At 51.4% G+C, this 25578-nt stretch overlaps 1 protein-coding gene across 1 annotated transcript in view; it reads right to left on the minus strand.

Moving 5' to 3' along the window:
• ABCC12 (ATP binding cassette subfamily C member 12) overlaps positions 1–25578 on the minus strand; it is a 59315-nt gene that overhangs the window by 12989 nt on the left and 20748 nt on the right. The window contains exons 9-21 of the mRNA XM_043898387.1: positions 25298–25573; positions 21373–21444; positions 19644–19768; positions 17507–17579; positions 15627–15830; positions 12266–12400; positions 12081–12156; positions 11926–11997; positions 8945–9034; positions 8141–8244; positions 6048–6245; positions 5185–5411; positions 2285–2422 (exon numbers count right to left, since the gene is read on the minus strand). Of these exons, the coding sequence (XP_043754322.1) occupies positions 2285–2422; positions 5185–5411; positions 6048–6245; positions 8141–8244; positions 8945–9034; positions 11926–11997; positions 12081–12156; positions 12266–12400; positions 15627–15830; positions 17507–17579; positions 19644–19768; positions 21373–21444; positions 25298–25573 (1790 nt within the window). The remainder of the gene's footprint in view (positions 1–2284; positions 2423–5184; positions 5412–6047; positions 6246–8140; positions 8245–8944; positions 9035–11925; positions 11998–12080; positions 12157–12265; positions 12401–15626; positions 15831–17506; positions 17580–19643; positions 19769–21372; positions 21445–25297; positions 25574–25578) is intronic.

Below are 25578 nucleotides of genomic sequence, written 5' to 3' on the forward strand. Positions count from 1 at the left end.
GGCATGAAGTGGGAGGCCCCACATCAAAGGAAAGCAGTGAGGCTGCCAGGAGTTCACAGAAGAACAAAGCAGAGCCCGCGGGCAGTATGTCCAGCAGAGTGACTGGGGACCCGCGTCCTGGTGGGGGCTCTCCCCTGCCACGCCACATCTGCATGAGGAGCTGGGTCAGCAGAAATGAGCAGCAGAAATAGACACAGCGGTCCCCTGAGGAGGGTGTGTCCTTCTCCTACTCCCCCACTCCATCTCCTTGCACCAGCCTCAGATAACCAGGCTCAGAGAAAAGGGAGGGGGTGTTTAACACAACAGACCAGGTGCTTCCTAACAGCTACCCTGCCCCCTTGTCCACAACATATGGCAACACAGCATGACTGCTCCAATTCTCTGAGCAGATGCCTGGGGGGCGGGGGTGTGTGTGCTATGACTTGTGTACATTTAAGATTGTAATTTTAACTGAACTGAGCTAAACAGACCAGAAGGGACATCAATCACAATTGCCACTAAAGGTTCCCTGGACCTCCTGGGAAAGGGGCTTCTTCAGAATAACTGGTAAAAGAAATTATTGGTAAAGTTGAAAACCATTCGATGTTTAAACCCTAAGAGTTGAGATTCCTCTGCTGGCACAGTCATGACGTCCTCGGGCACGGCTGCTCCATCCTGTTCCAAACCTCCTCCAAGGATTCTGGCCTGAAACACCTCTGACCACCCAGGCTGGCCCTCTCTGTTTGCACTCTCACTTACTTTCCTCAGTTAAAATATTCTTCCAAGCACCATGATGTTTTCACCATGTCACTGTAAAGCCTACAGATTCAACTGATAGCTTGAGTGACTCAGGAGTCATCTGTGGTCTTCTCTGTGCGCTTGGTTAGGTTGTGCAGAAACAGAACCACTGGCTGGGGTCAAATTGGAATTTGACCTCCAACCTTTTTTTAGTGGTGCAGCATTTTCGTCTGGTTGCGAAAGCAACACAAGTCAGAAGCCCAAGCCCTCTGGAAAGTCCATGACTGGAAAGAACGGATGAAGACGGCAGAGCCCATCAGTACTGTGGGGGCTCAGCTAGCCTACAGGATCGTTCTGGAAACCTTGGAGGACAATCTGCTGGAAGACAAGGCTTGAATCTGCTCAGTTTGTTGAGAGTTGATGGATGGCCCATGATCAAGACACTGGAAGGGGCATGGCAGGGCCCTTGACAGATGATGTTCAGGTCAAACAAGTAACAAGGCTAGCTGCTGACTGAAGTAAAGACAGGCTGGAGTGCCTGAGATTGGGGGTGGCAGGGAGAAAGAGATGCAACTTTTGAAGTGTACATTAAGCTTTTGAGAAAGGAAAGGATGGGGGTGGAATAAGAACATCTGTGTGGCAGAGACACTATAGGTTCACCAAATTCCATTTTTACAGCTGGACTACATTTCCCAGCCCCCTTTGCAGTTAGCCGCACCCATGTGATTGAAATCCGGCCAATGAAAGTACATAAGTGATGAGCACCTTCACTGGGGTCCTCCTCTCACATCTCTGCTCTTACCTTCCAATTAGACCAGAGGAGCTGTGAGATGCAGAGAGACTGTGTGCCTGAGTGTGGGGCAGAATCCCCGACCCCTGCCCCATGGACCCTTGTTCACATATGACTTAAGAATAAACATGTATTGGGTTAGCCCCTAAAATTTGGAGTTGTTTGTTACCACAGTGAGCTTACTGTGACCGATACACAATGATAACCTATGATTATATGGTGTTTTAGAAGATTGGAGATGGAGGATTCCAGAGAAATTTATTAACCTAGTCCCTGCATCTTACAAAGAAGCAAACTGGTCCATCTACTGAATAAGATGTAATGTGGTCTTTAAGAATGAGCTTTACAAGGAATATGTAATAACAGGGGAAAAAAAATGCTATTTAAAAATAAAACACAACAAAAATGACTATAAGTACTTCAGAAATAGAAAAACAGAAAAGATTGGAAGGAAATACACAAAAATATTAATAGGATTTGGGTTGCAGGCCTATGGGAGATTTTTGTTGTTGTTGTTTTCTCCTATTTTCCTGAGCTGAAAACATTCTACTTCTAGAGAAGAAAAATAAAACACGTAAAGCACCATGGTAAGGTTGCCATTGGATGAACTCGAGTCTTTGGGGGCCTCGGACACTGGGGGAAAAGGCTTAGTGCATGAGGGGCTTCCCCTCCATTCTACCGGCTCTCCTCAGTCAGTCCTCATCCCTCAGACTTCCCTCCTCAGAGCCGGGCCAGCGGGGAGCAGAAGCCGGGGGGCAGCCCCTGCCCAGGACTCACTTGTTAATGCAGTCTTCCCTCTTGTTGTAGGCGTGGATGGTTCCCAGGCCCTGCATGGACGAGGTGATGTGGGAGAACCAGGGGGACCGGCTGATGTTCTCCACTTTCTTGAGTTCCTGGATTCCTCTGTGGAAGATGCTGCAGGGAAACCAAGAGAGCCCCAGATAGGGTTTCCCAGGGCTCCCCTTGGCTCACACAAACCCAGCTGGGCGCTCAAGACAAATTGAAGACGGCTGGCGCCGCCAAACAAGGGAGGAGGGGCTGGCCTGCCGTTCTCCTCCGGGAGCAGCCGTCCCCGTGTGTCAGGAAGGAAGGGTCTCAGAAATTCAAGCCGCTCCTTCCTGCGTTCCCAGTTCTGAAGGCTTCCTGTGGCGTGAGGGTCTCACTACACGGGCTGTGACTCTACTCTTTTCAAAGACTAGAGAATTTCACACAGTGCAGCTCCTAAATACAAGCCAGCCACCTTGGGGTGCCCAATCAAATACCTGATGGCTCAGTGGGTAAAGAATCTGCCTGCAATGCAGGAGACTCAGGGTTGGGAAGATCCCCTGGAAAAGGGCATGGCAACCCAGTCCAGTATTCTTGCCTGGGAAATCCCATGGACTGAGGAGCCTGGCCAGCTACAGTCCAAGTTGCAAAGAGTCCAAAGGGTTGCAAAGAGTCAGACACACCTGAGTGACCACACACACAAACAAATAAAAAGGGATCTCTTCCAGTTCTGGAGGAAAATCTGAATCTGGTGTATCAACTGCCAGTGTGCAGTCTTCTAAAGGCAGTTTCAAAGGTAATTTTGAGCAATATACGAACATCATCTCCTTAGGAGCTGACTTTAAAACCAGACTCTTCACAGTATGTAACTCCCCCTGGGCCCCCGTGGGTGCGAGACCACTGCCCTCAGCACGCACAGTGGCAGCTGATCCATGACAGTGAATCTGACCCAGGGCAGAGGAAGGGAAACCTCATTTGTCCAGAGTTCAAGTGAGTTTGTTAGAAACATCCAATAATTCCGTCTGGATCAGCCTGATCTGGCCTGTCTTACAGCATACAAGAATGCAGTGCAGAGAAAAACCTTTTGCAAAGTAAATCAAAAACAGACAGAACAGAGAGAACAGACAGGAACCATGGTCAGACGAACACGTGACAAACACGTGGATGGTAAAAAACTAACACTAGCCCAAGGAATCATTTTTCTTAATAAGACACAGCACCCACGACGTGGGGGATTCTCCGGTGGCTCAGTGGTAAAGAACCTGCCTGCCAATGTAGATGTGGGAGACATGGGTTTGATCCCTGGATTGGGAAGATCCCCTGGAGGAGGAAATGGCAATCCACACCAGTATTCTTGCCTGGAAAATCCCACGGACTGAGGAGCGTGGCAGACTACAGTCCATGGGGTCACAGAGTCAGACCCTGAGCAGGCACGCACCTAGGACAGGTTATATTTAGAAAAAGACCTGCAGACATCATTTTTATTAGATCACCACAATAAACCCTTGAGGCCAGACACGGAGGCCCATGTGTCCTCTCTCAGAGTCACCGAGGGGGCAGTGGGAGACTGAAGTGAGAGTCCAGCTCCCCCAACACCCAGGGCGCATGTGCTAGTTGCCATGGTGATGCCAGCTGCAGCCAAGGATGCGGAGTCTGCCTCTCCACCCATGCGTCCCTGCACTCACACTTCCCACTGTTGGCTGGCTCATCCGTGGACTTGATCCACAGCCTTGAACTATCCAAAACCAAACCTGTAATCTTGATCACCCTCAACTGCGTCTCCTCAGCTGTCACTCATATCTGTCTTCACACTGCTCCCCATCTTGGATGCATCCTTGGCCTCTCCCATCCCCTAACCTCAGCGGACTATCTCAGAAATGGCTTCAGGATCCACCTGTTTTCTGCCCGGACTGCTGCTGCCTGTGTCTCATCTCTCAGCCAGACTCTGCCCTGCAAGAGTCTCCAATACTATAGCCCTTCTCTGATCTTTCTGAAGCTTCATCCACCCTCCACACTGTGGCCAAAGCAGTATTTTGCAAGCTCAACTCTGAGTGTGGTGTCCCTGTTTACAGGTGGATGTGGGTGCAGGATTTGTGGGCTGAATCCTTTGTAATCTGGGGGACCCTCTTCAAGATGCTGTGTGTCAAGTCCAAGGCAATTTTGTTGAGTTTTATTGAAACTCAAAGTTTGTATAACATTTAGGCAGCCTAGTCTCATCTGATCCTTTCGAGAACCCCTTTGGAAGAGGGCAGGCACATGTTCTGATGATTACCATTTTAGAGATGAGGAGACTGAGGCTTGCAGCATTCCTTTGACTTCTCCAAGGTCCTCCAGCTAGTTGTGCAGCAGAGTTGGGACCCTGGTGCAAATCTCATCTGATCTCCAATCCTTAGCCCTCACACAATACCACCAGCTGCCGGCTGAGAACTCCAGCTCATCCAGGACAGGGCGGAGCTGGGTTTCCTGGAAGGCTGGGACAGATGCTACCCTCCTGCTTTTCCCCAGGGTAGGTGAGAAGGTGGGCACAGGGACCCCCTCCAGTGCCAAACAGCTGACCACATCACTGGTCAGGTGGGGCTACTTCTCAAAGCTCAGAGAGACTGAGTTCTGGTGTCCTCTCCTCCAGCAGCAGAAACCGCAGCGCCCCATGGTTAAGAACATAACATCAGTCAGGGAGCAGCCACTGTTGCTACTTTCCTGACCGGGGACCAGTGACTTAATCTCCCAATCCTGTCCACCTCTCAGCATGGCTCTGAGGCTCAGATGCCTGACGTACGCCGAGCACCTAGCACAGCACCCAAGTCAACATGCTCCGGCGTTCAGAGAACACAGCGCGGACTCAGCACCCCCGGATACCAGCCGGTCTCTGCCCAGGATTTGTGTGCTCCGCTTTAAAGAGCGCATCGACCTACCGTAAGAGAATGAAGAAGCCTAAAGCCAGGACGGCCAGGACTAAAAGGACAGCAGGAAACACAGTGGCCAATATCACAAGAATAAACAGCACCATGAAAAACTGCTGCAGAAAGTTCTCGGCGTGAAACGGCAGCCTCACATCCAGCTCGTCCATATCCTTGGAGAAGCGGTTCATCAGTCTGCCGGTGGGCGTCCGGTCAAAGAAGCTCATGGGGCTCTCCAGGATCTGCGGGTGACCACGGAGAGTCAGGGTCGGGGCGTGCGTTTGGTGGCACCCCCCCCCGACACCCCGGGAGGCCTGCCCGCTGCCTGGGATCGCGAACCAGGCCTGAGTTTCCCTCTGGGGCCCGACACCGTGTGCCAGGCCATCCTGGGAAAGTGAGGCTGTGGCCACGTGGAGGAGCATGACGGGGGAGGGATTCAGCCTCCATGAAGGATGGAGGGATTTTGCGCCCCAGGGCAATAAAAAGTCAAGTTCTATTGTCTCGATGCAGGCTACCCCTGTGCGCTCCAGCCAGGGACCTCCCCGGCCGCCGGGGAATGAGGAGGGGATCCCATGTACTCAGGAGATGCTCTCTGGGCCTGCGCTCACCAGTTCCATGGCAGTGTCCTCAGGAAGAACTTCCTGACCACCCTCCCCTTCACTCCCAGCCCTGTCGGGCCCGTGCCACGCCTGCAGCTCCCCAGAGTTTGCCTTTCTGGTTGATAATTAGATGTGGGAGACTCAACGGTAAGCTCAGTGAGCAACTGTGTCCGCCCCAGAGCCCAGCACAGCGTCTGGCGCATCGCAGGGGATCGGTGTAAACCCCACTGACTGGGATATGCATGCAGCCCCCCAGGGCGAGGGGCAGGGGGACTGTACCTTGTCAAACACTCGGTCATGCAGGGAGGAGGAGGCCATCAGCGTGGTCTTGGTGAACATGAAGCCTTTGGTGATGCCAAACACCAGGATGGACACCATGCTCCCTGAGTACGCCCACTGGTACACCCTCGGCCCGGAGTCTGCCAGCACCGTGCCCACCTCGCACGTGCTCATGTTACTGTGAGGCCCACACGTCATCTTGGGAGGAAAGCAAGAAGCACCAAGAACTGATCAACTGTCAAAAGAATGGGAATTTTCCAGAGAATGTTCCCAGGGAGAAGAAACTAAATAGAGGTGCATAAACGTTAAGAATGAATCAGGTGGTAAAGTCAAGTCGGTTCCCTGTGGGGCTCTTGAACTTTGAGTGGGTCCTCCTGCTGGGTCTCTGGGATTCCAAGGGCCCCTGGCTGACGAGGCTCAGCACAGTCAGTGGAAAAAGCATAACAGACAGACCAGACCTGTACAGGGCAGTTGTCTTGGAAACCAACAGTGCCTCAGGGGACCAGAGGTGATGCTGGGCCAGGAAAGTCACAGAAGCAACAACATATGAATTCCATAGGCTGGCTGTGCAACCCTCAGGCAGCCCAGACAGGTTGGGGAATCAGGGACCCGAAGGCAGAAGCCACTGGGCCTTTGGGGAGATTCAGGAGCATCTCTGTAGGAGGGGTCAGCCCCAGAGCCCTCTTTCTTTCCTTTTCTGGGGGCACACCTAGGAGGGCACTGGTTCACTGCGCTGGAGTCCCCAGGGGGTAGGAGGGAGTCTGATGAACCAAAGACTCTGGGAGGATCCAAAGTGACCCCACTTGGCTCCATCCTGCCCCAGAAGAACATGTTTTTGCCTCCATTTCTGGGGAGAGGCCATCTCCTCCTCCTGAGAAATTGGCAGTTTCATTCTTCTCTGAGCTGTGTGCTAAAAAGTCAAGACTGCCTTTGGGGAGCAAACAAGCATCTTCCTTCTAAATGCCATTTTGCTGATTACAGCCCTAGAGGAAATGTAAACCAGAGGTGGTGGCTGATGGATGCACATCCATAAAAGCAAGAGCATCCCTGGGGAGCTAATCGACCAAAGGACCAGCTTGAAGAGGAGGCTTCACTGTGCTGTGGGCTGTGTCCACGGTGTCTGGGGGTGGAGCCAACACGTGGGTAGGCCGTCACGGCTGCTGCCCAGTTAGCACAGCACCGGCCTCCTGGGGAGGCTCCACTCCAACGAACACCCTGGGCTCTCCAAGGAAAGGGCTCTTCAGGAGCAAGCAAGGATCTGGGGGAATGTTCCAGAGGTGCCTCTCTTTCTGCAAAGGGCAGGCCACCCCCCTGAGACAGGTCTCAGGGAGCTGTGCTGAACTCCAGGAGGGCAATCCCATCCTCTCCTCTGCCCGTGTCTTCCCAAGGCCGCCTCACGTTGGTTGTCATAGCAACAGAACTATACCAAAATGTAATCTTGGAGGATGGGGAGGCAACCTCACAGCATTTCCCAGGGGGCTCCAGGAAAGCTCTGAAAGCATGGGCCAAAAGCTGGGAGAGTTTCCATCAGGCTTGAGGGAGAGTAGACTTATCAGTCCTCAAGAGGGGCCTGGCCTGGTTGCAAATTTGGGAGTCAGGGAGAGGCCCGCAGGGGTCCTACAGCAGATCCAGGCTGACTTTCGCATGTCCTCTTCCTTTAGAGGGACTTTGGGGAGCCAAGCCAAGTGGAACCCACTGACATCAGACAGTGTCAGTGATGAGATGTCAGTTTCTCTTCAGAGGCAAGAAGATGGAAATCTGCGTTAGGCTTCCCCAGTCCCTCCCAGACTCTCCTTGGAGGTCCCTTACAACAGAGTCTGCAAAAAACTGACCCCATCCTGCCTGTGCATGACTCCAGAGAGGCTGCATCTGCCTGGCACATGGTTTTTAGCCAATCCTTTAAAATTCGAAAGTGGCACATACAAATTCAGATGCCCTGCCTGTCTTGAAAGATCAAAGGGGATTGCTGGAGTCAAGTTGCGTAGGTGTAAGCTGCTGACCTCGGTCTTGTGGTGGGGGCTGTGGGAGGCTCATTGTGTTCAGACTCTGTCAGCAACTGACTCAACAGTTGCCAGAGCCAAAGGGGAACTCACCTGTGAGCCCTTGTCTAACCAGACACCCAGCCACCAGTTGCTGAAGGCAGAGCTGCCGATCATCAAGACGAAGAGGGACACCACGAAGAGAGAGAGCAAGTACCCTGCAGCGGAGGAGAGAGGGCCAGGGGTCACAGAGGCCACGCAGCAGCGGTGGGCTCCTCTTCCTCGGGGTCCAACCCTGGTGGGGAAAATCGAAGCCTATAGGGAAAGGTCATCCACCCTGGGAAGCACTTTCTAGGCTGACGTGACAACTATGAGCATTAGGTCCCAGAAACCCCAGTGGGGACATCTATTCCACCTAGTTGGAAAATGGATCCAAATGTCAACATGTTTAGAAACAAAAACCACCACTGTTCACTGTAATACAAGTGACTCAATGTTTTTAAAACAAACAAATTTTAAAAAACCCGGCCTTGCTGGAGAGTGACAAGCAATGGAACTATAGGTTATCTTTTGCACATGGCAATGACTCTTGCCCTGAAGGCAGGCAACGAGCAGATGGCGCTGCACTCAGAGATCAGAGTGCAAGGTTACACAAGCACCACAGCCAGGTCACGTTGCTGCTCATTCAGTTTCAATAGGTAGTGTCTGGCAGCTTTAATGGAGATAAAGGATGATTCCATTTAAAAGGCGGCTTTATCAGACTTTGGATTATAAGGGGGAAAAAAATATAAAGCACTGATAAACGACCCTAGCATAAAGAGAGCAATTGTTAAAGAAGTCATAAAACATGAACCCAACAGTTTAAGAAAGAATTTTTAATGCAAATTAAATCAAGAAACCCGTTGTTTTCTACCAAACCTCCAGAAGCCTTAATGTACGTGTGATACGTTTTCCAGGTCACAGTTCCTTCCCTGGGGGACTCAGTCTGGATGAGCTGGTGCGGAGGAACTGTGGGGACAAACACAAGTCCTGCGACACCCGCAGTGGGGCGGCCCCCTCCTGCCCACCTCTCCACCCCCACCACTAAGGCCGGTTGTCATCCTTCCTTCCACTAGCCCTATGCTTTAAAATTCCCAACACACTTTTGCTCGTTTTATTGTTTGGTCCTCATGACAGCCTAGTGAGGCAGGTGGCTTTCAGTCTTTTGAGACATATTTATTAAGCAACTACTACATGCTCAGCGTGCTGCAGTCCATGAGGTCGCAAAGAGTCGGACACGACTGAGCGACTGAACTTGAACTGGCGTGCTCAGCTCTGGGGAGACAAGGGTTGCCTTTCTCTAGCTCTACAGAAGCAGACCCTAAGAAGAGGATGTGAACACACGCAGTTTACTCCGGAGCTAAAGGGCACAGGGCAAGGAAGTCGGCAGTAAAAAGTGTCTCAGCAAAAAAAAAAAAAAAAGTGTCTCAGCAAGGCAGCGCTCCTTGCTCCCCGCTCCCCCTCCCCACCCACTTCCATGGACAATGGTAGCTTACCTCAGCACAGAGAACTCTCAGACTGGGGCACAACTACATTTCAGAGATTTTTCACATGATCAGTGAGACCTGGGATGTTTCTACACCAACTCCCATTGGCATCGGGGAAGGCTCCCCCCTGGGGGTTAATTCCCCCCACACTTCAGGCTTAACCTGTGGCTGGCAGCTCCCAGAGAGCTCTGGGCAAAGGGCTGCAGGTGTGAAATGCCAGCTGGGAGTTGGGCTGGGTGGTGCAGAAGTGCTGAGGGTACCCACGCTATCTACTACAGGGCCAACAAGAACGCCTCCACCACGGAGATCACACCATGAGCAGAAACCAGGGCATCCTCCCAGGTGGGTCCCTGGATCCCGCCACGTGGCTCCCCCACGTCCCTTCCATTTTCCAAGGTGTAAGGGCAAAGGGCCACGAAGCTCCCACTGGAGCAACGTCCAGAGGTGCAGGGATGAGCTCCCAGCAGCCAGGAGTGAATCGCGTCTCTCCCCTCTCCAGCATGAGAAGGAGGAGAATGTCGGCTCGGAAGCAGCACCCTATGCTTATACCTGGCTCTTGTAAACAGAGATGATCAGAGCCTGACTAGGGGGTCCCCCTGCACAGGGCTCTTGGTACCCTGCCCCGGCAAGGAGAGCTCGCATCTCAAAGGTGCCTCTGAACAGAGCTGCCATTATCCCCTCTGCCTGGGAACGCTCACTCGAGCTTCTTTAAAATGTTCAGCCTGACTTTTGCTCATCATCGTGTCTCCCTCTGGGGCTGCAGCATGCGGGGGTTGCCTTGACGGGTCAGCAGAGCCTAATGAGCAGCATCCCGGGGTGTTAAAGGAGCTATTGGTCCCAACCCAGTCAGCTCTGCTGCTGACACTGCGCACCTTTGCGGGCTGTGCCACCTTCAACCCTTCCATCCCTCCAGCTCTCAGCATTTAGCTTCACACCTTCCCTTTCCTCTCCAGAGAAGGGGGTGGGGTGAGGAGGAGAAGAGGAGCAGGGTTTACTCTGCCCACAAGACCCCAAATCCTTAGTAGCCTGGAGCTTTCCTAGGAAAGCATGGAAGAGACTACAAGGGCCCCACTTCAGCCTTGGCCGCCTCCAGAGCGATAAAAATATATTGTCCAAATGGGCATGCGTTTGTCACAAGCACCATTAATGGTGCCAACTTTCATCGATGTGAAGACTCACATTTTTTCCCACATTTTAACATCTCTGAAATCAGGATGTGCCCCATTCGGTAGCATGCCATATCATTTAATTGGCAGAGACTTTTCTTAGTGGTACATAAAATGACGCTGCTCTTAAAATAGATGGCATCTTAAATGTGATGAAATATACTAAGGTTTTTTTTTTTTCAGCCACACATTATTGAGGGACCTTGCTGTGGCCATTTTTAGGGGGGTGTATTTTGATTCCTGTCTTCTCAGTGCCCATCGAGGGCAGGGCATAGAGCAGGTGCTCAACAAATGTTGAATGGATGAAGGGATGAAAGGCAACAGAGACTAAGAAGGAGAAGGAGTTTGACCAGCCTGGTCCTTGCCAGGTTTATCTCCCACATCTCTTCTCTCTGCTTTCTTGGAATTACCTGTTACCCTCGACCTCAAAGCCCCCCGCTTTCCCCACCTTTTCACCATAGTGTCCTGGGCAAACTCCTACATATGCTTAAAGGGCCAGTTCAAAGGTCACCTCTTCTGTGATGCCCTTCCTGATTTCTTACTCCCACTTCAGCTCCCTATTACTCTTATCACAGCTGCCCCTGATTATCCTTTTACCTATGGCCCCCACCAGACCAAAAGATCCTGAAGACAGGGGCAGTCTAGCTTAGTGACTGGCATATAGTAGAATGCTGAGTCTTTATTTGTGGGAAGAATGAATACCCTTATTACACATCGATTTCTACTCTGCTATACAATTCTTTCTCAACACTCAACATAAAGACTGAGAAACATCTCATCTCCTGTGTGTGCATTGTTTTGATTATGCACATAATCTCTTTGCATTGTTTTGATCTTTCCAAATAACAATAACAACAACTAATAACAATAATAACTATATGTCAGGCACTGTGCTAGTCATTCTATGTAGAGTTTCTCTTGTAATCATTGCAAGAACCTATGAAGTTGGTACTCTTATTTCCCCCGTTTTATGGATTAAGAAACTAAGGTTCCGCACGGCCAAGTATCTTGCTTCCAAGTTCTAAAACTAATACGTCGTTGAGCCAGAATTCAAATTCAGGGAGCTGAACCCCAAGGCTCACACTACAATAAACGATACAATTCCAGCTGCCCACAAAGGACAGCATGCCTATACTTCTCTATCCCACATGGTAGCTGCCCAACAAATTCTTAAGAGTATGTAACTGAGGGAATGAACAGTAAATACCTTTTATGTCTACAAATTCTGATTCTGTTTCAGATTCTTTTCCTTCACGTTTCTCATCGCCTGGAGCCAAAACTAGGGTGAGAAATAAAGAACCATCTGTGTCCACTCATGAGCCATGAGTGATAAGAGAGGTGGGATGGGAACTCTGATTGTACCAGCGTCTTCATTTCTCTCAGCAGGGCTCTCCTTAAGGGCTTCCACCGCTGCTGCATCATACATGTGCTCAGGATCCTAGAAACAAAATGAAATCCCTCTGAAAACGAAACGACAGAACTTCTCCAGGCCAGAAATGATGAGGGAAGGCACCCATTCTCTTGCACCCAAGTAGAAAGAGACTTACCTTGAATTGCAACCCACGGAGATTGTGAATCAGTTTTGCATAGCGTCCCCTCTCCTCCATTAACTCCTTGTGGGTTCCCTTTTCACAAATCTCCCCATCTTCCAACAAGATGACTTCATCACAAGACTCTAAGAACTGCAGGGATATTCAAGCAATGTACAGTGAGCTTCTGTCTTGGAAGAGAGAGGAAGAGCACGGCGCTGGACTCCCATCCAGGAGCATCCTGGGCTCATGTGATCCAGGGGTTCCCAATATTGGCAACACTGATATTGAGGGCCAGATAATTCTTAGTTGGGGGTGAGGTGGGGACTGACCTGGGCATTGCAGGATATTTAGCAGCCTCTCTGGCTTCTATCCAGTCGATGTTAGGAGCACCTCCACTCCCAGGTTGTGGCAAGTAAAAGTGTTTCCAGACACTGCCCTATGCCCACTATGAGGTACAGTGGCCCCCAGCCGAGAAACACTGACTTAGTGCCTATGTGTCTTGTGAGAGCAAAGGGGGCCTCTGGTTGTCACTGTGATGCACATTGAATCTTCCTCTGCTATTACTCCCTATATGAACCTCCTTGCTAAGAAATCTGATCACGGGAACTTGGAGTATGAAATTAACAAGGTCACTGAAGCCATGATTTAGTGGAGAAGGGAAGTATGACCTCAGCAATGGCTCCCCTCTGTTGTAACGTTACAAACCCACCTCACCATCCTTATACAGCCCAGGAGATGCAGCCCATGGCACAGTCCCTGGCCTCCAGGCCACATTACCTGGCTTGAGGAGTTTACACCAGCCTTATCTGTACCTTTAATGATAGCATCCTACATTTTGTCCAAAGCACTTCTGTTTTTCTAATTTGAGTTCCTTTCATTTCTATATCACGTCTGAGATCAAAGAGCTGCTAAGCGGAGTTTCCTTTCATTTTGGAATGAGACTGAGCTCTCCCGATAGGATCAGCCCATCTAGGGGCAGGGAGACCCTCCTAGAGGTGGACAAGATGCTATGAGATCTAAGACAGTTCAGCCTGAACAGGGCTTTGCAATTCAGGTGGGAGGTCTTCCCTTGTACTTTGGGGTTCACACAGATCAAATCTACCTTGATGCTCTTGATTGAAACCCTGAAAGAAGTAGCTACATTTGGTCACTCTGCATCTGTTGGGGTTTGTGGGGAAGAAGCCAAATGACAACAGGTTTTCTTGGCCTTGGACAGGTCCAGCCTTTCTGGCTTCTTTGGACTAACTGCCTGGTTCCATGTCCACTTTCCCAGACAACACAAGGAGGAACAGCTGGATCTTAATATCCAGTGGAGACACTTTCTGATAGAAAGTCTCTTCTCATCTTTGCACAGCATCTTCTAATTTTCAAAGCCTGATCTCATCCCCTCTCTGTCCCCCACAGTCCAATCAAGAAAGCAGGCAGCATGATTATCAGCCCATTTCCCAGATGGGGAAACTAAGGCACAGATATGGGAGCACACATCCCAGCCCCTGAGGCTCCTGGTGAAGCCCCTCTGGCCAGTGATCTCCCAGTTCTCTCCAGCGAGACAGAGGGTGATCTGTGCAGCTTTGCTCTGCAAACACAGACTCTGGCCCTGGGTTGGATGTCAGTGGTCGGCCGCTGGCCTCATTTCATTTGTTTCCTCAAGTGACAGAAGAGCAATCGTCCAGTCTGAGCACCGGAAAGCATCCAGATTGCGTGTGGACCCCCGAGTGAAAGTAGCGGGAGAAATGTTCCGGAAAAGCCCAGGGGCTTCAGGTCCGCCTCTGAGCGCCTCCTTCCCATAATGGATGACCGGATTGAGACTCCAGCGCCATCTAGTGGCCGCCTGTATTTTCAACACGCAAAAAGTAAGATGAAATGACCTTGGTGAAAAATAGAGTCTCTGAGGAGACTGAGCCTCCTGGGATATAGTCTGAGGCCACTCTGCTGGTGAGCAAGGTTCAGAGGCTGGGCCAGGGCCAAGGTCACGTTGTGCCCCTTGAAGACTCCTGAAAAGACAGCTCTGACCCACATCCGTTGGGCCCTCCAGGAGGACAACCCTTCCCACTGCCTGTGGTCTCCAGGGACTGGAGCCTCACGGGGCAGAGCTGTGGTCACCACATTTAGCTCCTGGGCTGGGCGAGAGCCCATTCTGAGTCACCTCATGGGGGCCCAGAAGAAACCCAGCCTTCTCCACACCCCGCCCCTGCCTAGCCGAGGAACGAGGAGCTCTTATCTCACACGCCCAGCTAAGATGTTTCCTGGAGATGACGGACACCACTCGGGTAAACCCCATACGCTAAATTCAGATGCTTGGCGCTTCTTCTGAGACCTCTAACCCTCAGTAAAGAGAGGCAGAGGTTGGGGCAAAGCCACAGGTATAGGAAGGCCTGGTTTTCCTAGTCCTTGAAAACCTGGCCCTCTTCGGCTAGACCTTTTGGCCACTGACAGAGGAGCCTAAAGATGCTGTAACCATGGCAACTTCACATGCTGTCAGCTCCAACCCCTCCCCTAGCTTGTCTTACCCTTGCAAAGGCCGGGAGTCCCACCTCTTACTCCTAGTTTAACATTTCCCCCCGGGTGGCAGAAGAGTCAGAAGATAGGACTTCTCCTGCCTCTGCTCCAACTGACTTCTCATTACAGTCCCATGCTGGGGGCTCTCTCCTCCAGCCACGCACACACACGCATACACACACAGATGCACAGCGCATACCTCTGGGGACTCACTTGCCTACTCACTGTAGATAAGTCAGAGTGGAGAAGGGTCCTGAACCCTTTCCATGGGGCTGACACAGTAAGTACTGTCCCCAATCTGCCAAATTCCCAAGCTTATTCAGGGAGTTCAGTCACTCCCTTTCCCGGGAAATATTCATGTTCCTAAGCCTGAGAGTGGCTCTGAGCAGGGAGAAGCTTCTTGCCTCAGCCCTGAAGTCCTAGTCTCCAGCCCCTTCCCCCTGGGGAGTGATACAAGGGGCATCTGAACCCCAATCAAGTGTTCATCATCTCCTGTCACCCCCTACCCCTGACCTCAGGTCTGCCCAGCCCTTGATGGAGGAGAAGGCTCTTCCTACCTGGCTTCCCACCTCCCCATCATCAGTGATCCCGAGCTGGAGGAGGTGCCCCATGTCAATCCCACAGGTAGGGGTCAGGTGTTCCTGGAGAATTTCCCTCTGATGGATGGTCTTGGCTCCACTGAGCCCAAAGGTAGGGTAAGCCAAGCACAGAGGACTGGGCAGGGCTCCACGCTAGCCTGGATGGCTGGGGACCATCACAGTGTCACCTGCCCCTTCCCTGACCTGGTCCAGGTGAGGACTGCAGGTTTAGGCAGAAGAGGAGACTTTGCGAGCCACACCCATTTCATGACCTCATGGGTCCTGCTGGTCCCAGTCACCTGCAGCTGGTGGGTCACCAGGACAACGGTCTTCCCCCTGAGTGCCTTCTTAATGCACTCCTCAAAGACGTGCTTCCCCACGTGGGCGTCCACGGCCGACAGCGGGTCATCTAGCAGGTAGATCTCATGATTCGAGTAGATGGCACGGGCCAGGCTGATCCTCTGCCTCTGCCCCCCAGAGAGGTTGAGGCCCCGCTCCCCGATCTGTGGACAAGGGTAATGCTATGGTCCATCATCAGGCCGAATCTCCCACCCCACAGTCCGTGGGGACCAGGAGCTTCCTGGAGACTCTACAGCAGACCGCTCATCACCATGGTCCAATTCCTCCACCCCCTTCCAGGAACGCCCTGGCCACACCAGGTACCCTGGCAGTGGGAGGCTCCACTTCTGCAGGAAGCCTGGTGGGCAGTGGCAACTAGGGAAATGCTCCTTCCAATGTTGAGTGAGGGGTTCCTGGCTCACAATACCGCCACCCCAGTGCAACCCCATCGGGAGGGCTTCATCTTGACCAGTAGTGCCAGAGGGCATTGTTGAGCAGGAACCTCTCATTGTGGAGCAGGAGAGCCAGGGGACAAGCGAACAGGAGGGAGAAGTGGCTGGAAGCAGAGGGTCAAGGAGCAGGTATCTCTGTTGGTCCACTTGTGGATCAACTTTTCACTCCCACCAGGCAACTCTAAGCTCCATGAAGGCAAGAGATGTGTTTGCCTTGTTCATCATTACATTCCTAAGGCCTGGCACCATGCCTGGACCAGAACAGGTGCTCAGCAAGCATTTGTTGAAAAGGTGAAAAGCCCAGGTTGCCTACTTGAGGTGATCCTATCCAACTGACCCCAAAGCGAGCCTCCAGGACTTCAGCCAGGCGTTGGACTGCACACTAGGGCAGGACACATGAAGTCAGACAAGAAAAGTCCCCTCTCTACCGGGAGCTCACATCTTAGCAGGGGTGGGTAGTTTAGTTATACACAAAGTAATGGCACAAAGGAGTTTTAACAAGTGCCATCTGAGAAGCATAAACTAAGCCCTTTGGGGCATATTACTTTAGACTTTGGGACTCAGGAAAGTCTTCCTCAAGGGGATGGATTTGGAGTGGGAACTCGAATGGTGGTAACTGGCAGAAGCAGAGGTCTAGAGCCTGGAAGGCGAGTGTGCAGCTAGGTAAGCAGGTAGGGGTGGGTGGAAGCAAACACTGGCAGGGCCAGGGCTTCAGTGGTTGTGGTGGCCATTCCCTTAACACAGGCACATGGCTACACCGGCAGAGAATGACAGTGTGCTCTGAACTGGGCTTTCGTCAGGATGCCTTCCTTCTCTGGGGTCCTGGCAGATTGGGAAGACTGTGCAAAGGGCCCACTGGGGTGGGGAGACAGAAGGTGGCCTGGTGATGCCCCTCAGTCACCTGAGTTGGCAGGCTCAGCCCCCGCCCTTTAAATGAACACCCTTCAGGGGAGATATTTGGACATGACCCTTACACTCCTGGGCGGGTGGGGCCAGCACATCAAGAAGGGGCCCGTGAGCATCCAGCCACAATGCTGTACCCCCAGTCTCTGTCTTGGAAGACAAGCCAGCCTGGAAGATGGGGAAGCAGTTTTTGCCAGAAACCATCCCCGAGATGGCAGGCAAACTGGAAGTGACCCCAGGAGTGAGCAGGCGGAGCCCAACCCAAGTGGAGCTGGTGTCACATCCATCGTGATATCCCCCAAGAAAGGACCCAGGTGGAGAATACAGGATGGTAGAGCCTGACTTTCCCCACATCTCCTGGGACCCTTCGGTCCTCTGGGACACCTGGATATGATGGAGCCAGAGCCTGCAGAGCTTCAGCGCAGTGGACCTGGCATTTGGGCGGCTGTGCACTGCTGTGGGGTTGAGCTCTGGGTTCTACTCACCTCGGTCAGGTCTCCATAAGGAAGGCTGCTCAGGTCCTCCTGGAGGGCACAGACGCGAACTGCTTGCTGATACCTGTGGGAGCAAAGCTTGAGGTCAGCACCGTGAGAAAGACCCCACGTCCATGCAGCCCAGGGTGGCTCAAAAGGCGCACTGGTGTCCTGGGCAGGCAAGGAGGTGGCTGGTGGCTTGGTCTTTGATGTCCAAGGGCAACTCCCTCTTGACTTCTTCCCGTCTATCTGATGCAGAGTTGACTCGGGAGGGTCCCTCCCCTCACAGGCTTCCCACCATTTGAGAAAGATGAAATAAGTGCACACAAGACCTCTGAAGGGAAAGTGACTCACAGGGGTTAGAGCAGGGAGTCACCAGTGAAGGCTGAGGTCACTGGAGGAGATCTCCCAGAGGATGCAAGACCATTGATGGACAAGAAGATGCGTGTGGGTGGCACCAGCAGACAGTGAGCAGGCAGATCACAGGTCTGCACCAGGATCTGGAAGCACTTGACGCCCTGAGCATTGAGCCCATGTGTCAACTTCAGGGCTGCTATGCCTGGTGGCTGAGACCAGTAGCTTTGGAATCAGAACCTGGGTTTGAATCCAGCTGGGTAACCTTGAACAAATGACTATACCTCCCTGATCACTCTCCACTCTGTACATTAGGTTAATAACTCATTAGGTTGGGAGAAGTGGGAACGCTGTCTGATGCTCAAATTCTCCATCAGCAGTAGTTACAGCTAATGTTATCACCTTGGCCAGTCTTTGACTATGAGACTCAGGATGCTCGGGACATCTTCATCTTGCCACCTCCACTCCCATCTTAAACTTCCTCCCACTCTCCTGCTTCCCGTGGTCCTGAGAGTCTCAATATCCATCCCAAGAGCAAAACCTCTGCTAGAGATGCCACACATAAAGGGTGCTCAGTCCATCCTTCAAGGCCCAATTCAAGTGCCACTCTCTCTTCCCTCTTGTGATCTCTGCTGCCTCTGAACAGTCCGGCACAGTCTCCTGCCCTTGGCATATTCCTCCTTGGCCGATTGTCATCTCTGTGCGTCTCCTACCACCCATTCCACACTTGAGCACTTGAAGGCCAAAGATACATCTGAGCCACCCCGGTGGCCCCCATGGTCATGCACAGTCCTGTGTCTTGCAGGTATTTGGTAAATACTTGCATTCTGATGCCCTATGAGATAAGGACAAGAATCCCTTCCTCTAGTCTGCCTCTGCGGAGAGAAGCCATTCCAGACAGGGCTGGCAGGAGGCACGGGAAAAGGCAGGCCAGGAGATGCTGGGAAGAACAGTTTGGCCAGGGCTAAGGACTCCCTGACTGAGCCTCTTGACAGCGGGATGTCATGACCAGGGACAAGGAGGGGAGGTAACATATCTCTTGCTGAGAACCCAATGCTGGCCAATGCCAGCCAGCAAGAATGGAGTTTGGCAGGGTCAACTCACTTTGGCAGGTCAACTCTCTCTCTGGGCCTTAATCTCTTCTTCTGTAAAATGGGGATATTATGCCAGAGTCCCCCTAAATGGTTGGTTATGGGACTCTAATAAAAGAATGTACATGGCAACACATCAAGCTTGGCAAAGAACCTTAAGAATGTATTTCCAAAAAAAAAAAAAAAGAATGTATTTCCAGAGCTTAAATATAATGGCCCTATATGTGGATTCAAAAATTATGAACTTTGTTTTCATTCCTTTCATGTTGAGAACATCAACAGCAACATATCCCGATAGCTCTGGTGTCAGTTAATAGTTTCAGGGTTGATTAATTGCATACCTGCTGCACACAGTTTCAAGGAAAGTTCCGATTACTTGGCCTAAAGCAAAATTGTCAGATTCCTCTTTCTGCAGTCAGACACCATATGCACTGTTACAGAAAACCTCAGAACATATGCTACTCTGCATTGGGATGGAGTGCTGATTCCATTCATTCCTGGGAGTGTGATCGCAGGTCTGCAGAAGGCACCTCTCCTGAACTCTGGGATCAGGAAGAGAAAAACCAACACCCAGCCACATATGATGAATGTTTAATCAGAACTCATTAAAGAAACCCACTTAGCAATCATTACCAATGACATCAGCCTCTGTAGCAGAGTGTACCAAACACAAAAGTACTTCACACTTTCAAAGTTAATATTACCTTCGGTGATCATACTTTTCTCCAAATAATATGTTTTCTCTCACATTTCCATGAAAGATCCATGCTTGCTGGGAAACATAGGCCAGAGTCCCGTTGACGGCCACGATCCCTTGTTGTAACTGCATCTGAAGCCACAACACCAGAGAACCCTCAGGAGCCAGGCCTCACTGCCTTCTCCTCGGGGCCCTGTTGCACTTTTGCGTGTGTGCATGAGTGTGTGCTAAGTCGTTTCAGTCATGTCAGAGTCTTAATGACCCTATGGACTGTAACCTACCAGGCTCCTCTGTCCATGGGATTCTCCAGGTAAGAATACTGGAGTGGGTCACCATGTCTACCTCGATCCCAGGGTAGGATCTTCCCTACCCAGGAATTGAACCCACATCTCCTGCGGCTCCTGCGTTGCAAGTGGATTCTTTAATACTGAGCCACCAGGACAGCCCCCATTGGACCTTTGCCACACGCTTATTCCATGGGCACAAATTCTGAAGGCATGGAGGGTGATAGGATGTCTCTCCACACACAAAGCCCAGCTGTGCTGACGGAGGCACTCAAACACCCTTGAGAGGCCAGGTGGGAATGTTCCAGAAGGGGCAGAGGTAACCCCTGCATGCTGGAGAACATGTGGGGCATGGGAGCTGGATTCTGTTTTCTCTGGGACGTTCCAAAGGAGCAGACCAAGGGTAGAAGTTAGAAGGAGGTAAATTTCACTCCCATATGCCTCAAAACTCTCCAAAGAGGGATCAGGGTGAGGTCATGAGTCCCGCATCACTGGAGGTATCTGAGTAGAGTCTGGCTCACCTCTTACAGGGTTCCGTGGAAAGGATTCATATTATCGGGTGGAGAATCGGGTTGGGTCACCTGTCATGCACCTACCTACTCTAGGGCTGTCACAGAGACACACGCCAAATCCCAGAGCACAGGGGCTGAGCAGCTCACCTGCCTCACTCCCCACCTCCGCCTTCAAGCAGGGAAGGAGCTGTCACTCCTCCTACAAATGAGCCAAGTGAGGCCAGTAGAAGTCACCCTGTTTGGAGAGGCTCTTCTGAGCCCGGAATCCCCTTGTCTCTACTGCAGGCAAAGGCAGTCCCAGGTCCCAACCTCTTTTGGAGCACAGAGTGAGGGGAAAAGGGACTTAACATTTTTCCCTGAATGCTTCTCATTCACTTGGGAAGCCTTGGTAACCGTGAACGGTTCATTTACTGAGGATACAGTGAACGGCTTGGCCGTTTCCCTGGGGTCACGCAGCTAGAAACAGCACACAAGAGTCCCGCTATTCCTAGCAGGAGGTGTGCTCTGCTTCATGCATTCATTCAGCCCCTCCTCCAAGGACCAGCACCTGCACCGGGCAGACGCTGAGGAAATGGAGGTGGATCTCAAGTCCCCGTGATTTGCACCGGGTTCTCGGGTGCTTCCCCGCCAAGCCACCTGGCTGGCCTTTCTAATCGGCACAGGCCAAGCATGTCATGAGAAAACTGTGGGTTTAATGACCCGTCTCTCCCTTTGACCAAGATGGAGCTCCAGGCAAGAAAGCTCTCACTGCTTAACTCAGCAGGCAAAGCAGAGAGAGTGTGGAAGGTCCGGCCCGCAGGCCTGGAGCTGCCAAGCGCATCGACCGCCTAGGACTCATTGTTAACTCTTGAGTATAGCATGCCATGTGGCCGAGGCCGGGGCCCCGGACAAGGCCGGCGGGGAAGCACTCCGACGTCACAGCGCTCCGCATGCAGCTTACCTGTCCTAGCAGAGCTGCGATAAGGGAGCTCTTCCCACTTCCGACATTCCCGCAGATGCCCAAGACCTTCCCCTATCAGAGAAACAGAAAAGAGACAGTCACTCTCCCAGCTCTTAGAGGGTCACCCCCAAATTGTGCTGGCCAGGCCAGGCAGGGACCAATGGGTCACTGCTGGCTCTGTGAGGTGGCGGCCGCAGCTTCACACCCCAACCCTGATACACAGCCTGGGAGGATGCCGGAACCGCACTCTTCATTGAGTGCCTCCCCGGCACAGCCCAGCAGAGTGCCCGGAGGACTTCTAGAAATCATGTATAAGCACTGATGCGAAACAGCCTGTGCTGGTCTGGGACACACAGGCCCTGAATATGAGAGTTGTCTTGTGCCCAGACTCCGGGAAAGCAAATTCATTGGACGCTAAAGGCTACACAGCCCAGGGGGACAGGGGTAGCCTTGAAGTGCAGAGGCCTGGAAGCTTTCTAAAAGTCCTCTTAAAGCATCCTCCCACCATAACATCTCAGTCCGAAATTACTGAGCAGTTATGTTGTTCCAGCATGTTGGGTTCATGGATTTTTCTATGGCTGCAGATTTATTAATTCCACTAGTAAATCACCGTTAAAGCCTGCTTTGTGCCAGGTGCTGTTCTGAACCCCAGCAACAGCACAACATAGCCAAGAACACCGCAGTCAAGTCTGGGCCTACCCTAATGGAGCTTATGCTTTGGTTGGGCAGACAGTAAACAAGATAATTAAATAAAATATGAAGTATGACAGATGCACGCTGTGGAAACAAATAAAGCAGGCAGGAAATGGGGGCGGGGGCTTACCAGGAAGGTGGACATCTTAGCTTGAGTTCTCCCAGAAAGAGGACCCAAAGCGAGGAGCTGAGTGACGGTGGCTTGTTGGGGAGGTGCAGGAAACACCAACTGTGAGGATGGGGATGGTACAGGAGAAGGAAGGTGGCCCATCAAGGGTGTGCTGTTGGGTCAGCTCCCACAGGAGGCAAATGAAGCTCAGTGCTGCTGGGAAACTCAAGGAATCGCAGAAACGGAGTCTTTCTCCTCCCAGTGGTTGAAGCAATCAGGATAAATACCCCACAACCAGTGTTTGAGAGCTGCTCCCTCGACTATTGATGTCTTGGCTCATTGAGCATGGTGGGGAGGGCGCCCAGGCACACAGATGCTGATCCGGCCATTGGAAGGTGGCCAGGACACACGGATGGGTCACTGATAGTACCTGCTACTGGTGACGTCTGAGTAAGACCCGGGGGAGGTGAGGGGGTGAGCTGTGTAGCTATCAGCAGGGAGCCACAGCTGGCAGAGGAGGAGTCCTTGCAGAGACTCAGGTTGGCTCAGACCCACTTGAGTTCAAGCAGCTATCGCAATGCTGTGATTGCAACATCTGGAGCATTCTCATTAAGACCTGCTCCCAGGGCTTCCCTGGTGGCTCAGTGGTAAAGAAGCTGCCTGCCAGTGCAGGAGACACGGGTTCGATCCCTGACCTGGGATGATCCCACATGCACAACTAAGCCCATGTGCCACAAGTATTGAGCCTGTGCTCGAGAGCCCAGGAGCCGCAACTACTGAGACAACGTGCTACCAAAGCCTGCACAGCCTAACACCATGGTTTGCAACGAGAAAGGCCACTGCATTGAGAAGCCTTTGCACTGTAACAAAGCGTAGCCCCTGCTCTCCTGAACTAGAGAAAAGCCTACACAGTAACAAAGACCCAGCACAGCCATAAAAATGAATAAATAAAATTATTTAAAAAAAAAAGACCTGCAGCAATTCCTCGGAGCAAAGATGCTCAGCATGGAACCAAATATGACCCCTTTTCCACCTGAGCTAGATCAGAAGGGCCTCTTGCTGGCCTGCTACCCCAGCACATGACAGTTGCTGCCTGTCCTCACTCATCCCTTGGATGAGTCTTCACGGAACGCCAGGCAGAGCAGTAGGCATTAGCGATAAAACAGTGATCAGGGCAGATGCCTTGTAGTCACCGGAGCTGCACATAAGTAAAACTGATCATTTTAATTCCACTCAAAGAGCTACAAGGAAAGGGGGGCATTATGGAGACTTTGAGACAAAGAAACACAAGGATGGATCTAACCAGCCTAGGCATTTGGCTTTTCATTGAGTCCTGTCTACTACTTGCAGCCAGGTCTGAGCTTTGTTTCAGCCTAAACTCATCCTTGTTTTCAGCAAGAAATCCATGAGGCCTTACCCCTGAGTTTCTGATTATTCATTTGTTCATTCAGAAAACATTATTGGGAATCTATTCTGTGCCAGGCGCTGGGCCCAGTGTAAGGTCACAGCTGTGTAGTAGATATGGGCCCTGACCTCAAAGAAGCTACAGTCTTATAGAATCTTGGAACTAAATTTGGGAAAACATGGATGTCTTGAATTTAGGACATTTAAGGGCAGCACTTAAGCTGGACGTGATCTTTGGAGGAAAAAGGCAACAACCGTAGCTCACCTCCACAGGGACTTAGCATTTGTGTGTGATGTCTTTCTGTCCTCACACCCACCTTGGGTAACAAGTACTATTGTAAAAATACCCATGGAGTGGGTAAAGAAGCTGACTTCAAGAGGTTGGAGAGTATATTCAGGTACACAGCTGACCAGTGGCAGGGACTGGAGCCCAGGTCCGCTAGGCTGGAGAGGCAGAGCCTGAACCCCCAGGACAGCGTGCTGCCCCTTTGACTTCACTTCACTTCACAAAGCATTGACCATGTTGATGACAAGTCAGGAGCGACCAATGTACTGAGAAGGAGGAAAGTCAGTGCAGAGATAAGAAGCAGCTTCCTTACAACCCGAGAGCGGTTCGCTGAGGCCTCTTGGGAGCAGCTCGGAAGGCATGGTTGAAGTAATCTGGGTGCTGCACGTCATAGGCCGGGGAACGTGATGGGCAGGCAAGTGGGCTGCACACAGCAGGACTTAACTGAGAGCCAGGCTCGATTGCACTCAGCCAACCAAGTAGCATTTCCAGTGAATGTGTGCAGACAGCCCTGTTAACTACAAGAAGTACCACTCTACGCCAGCTATCGAGCTTAGCGTCACGTAATACATAAGAACCTCTCCCTCTATAGTGCTCACACGGGGAAAAGGTGAGTCAACAAGATGGGAGATTAAAATATTAGGCACAAGATTAATGCTGAGCCCTTTGCAACAAAATCAACACTGCCATCCGGGGAACACGGCTCCTGAGTTCCCAGGGCAAGGAAACCACACGCGAGAGAAGGTCAGACATTCCCCAAATGCAGGGCTTCTCTAAACACTCTACCCCACCCGCAATCCCAACGGGAGCAGGCAGCAGACTCTGGCTGGCTTCTGTTGCTGGGCTGCAATGAGAGCAATAGCTCTCATTTTGTTTTTTTTTTTTACAAGAATAGTGTCTCATAATGGTTAAGTGCAGACTGTGGGGCCAGGAGCCCAGGGTGTGAAGCCCTCTTCTGCCACTTTCGAGCTGTGCAAGTTGAACAAGGTATTTAACCTACTATGCCTCTGGTTCCTCAGTCATCAAGTGGGGTAGCTCTACACGCATCTCATAGGGTCATTGGGGTGGTTAAATGAGCTCATTTCATGCCTGGTAAATAGAAACTGCTCATGATTGTCAGCTATTATAATCTATCATAGGACTCCAATGTGAAATTAAGAACAAATCAGAAAAGATTTATGAAGGCTTGTCAGTTTGAGTCTAGCCACCTGAGATGCAGTGTCCGCTCAACACTGCAACTGGTTGTCAACTCCTCTGAATTTTGAAGATCAGCGCTAACAACCACTAAGACCACGGTATTCTCTCAGCTTGAAGAGATATCTCCATGGTTGATTTGCTAGTTTTAAAATTTGGGGAGAAATGGAGACATCCCACCACCACCTCCTGCTCAAACTGAATCATATTCAGGCCACCCCTTTGGAACACATACCCACCTTTCTCACCACAAAGCTTATGTTGTGTAGAACTGATTTGGGGCTGTCATATTGCTCCTCCGCATCAGGGGCTCCCTGAGCTGATGGACTCAAAGTGTATGCCTCTGGCCTCTGTTTCTTGAGAAAATGCTTTTTCTGGTTCTGCACATTCTTTAGGCCACTTTTCCTGCTGGTTTCTTGCTCCCATGTCAAGGTGGCATTTGCTAAAAGCAAGACAGTATCTGGGTCTTCTGGTTGGGTGATGTAGGATGGGGGGCTTTTAGCTATGAGAATTTTCTGAG

This window comes from Cervus elaphus, chromosome 4, assembly GCF_910594005.1.
Source record: "Cervus elaphus chromosome 4, mCerEla1.1, whole genome shotgun sequence".
NCBI lineage: Eukaryota > Metazoa > Chordata > Mammalia > Artiodactyla > Cervidae > Cervus > Cervus elaphus.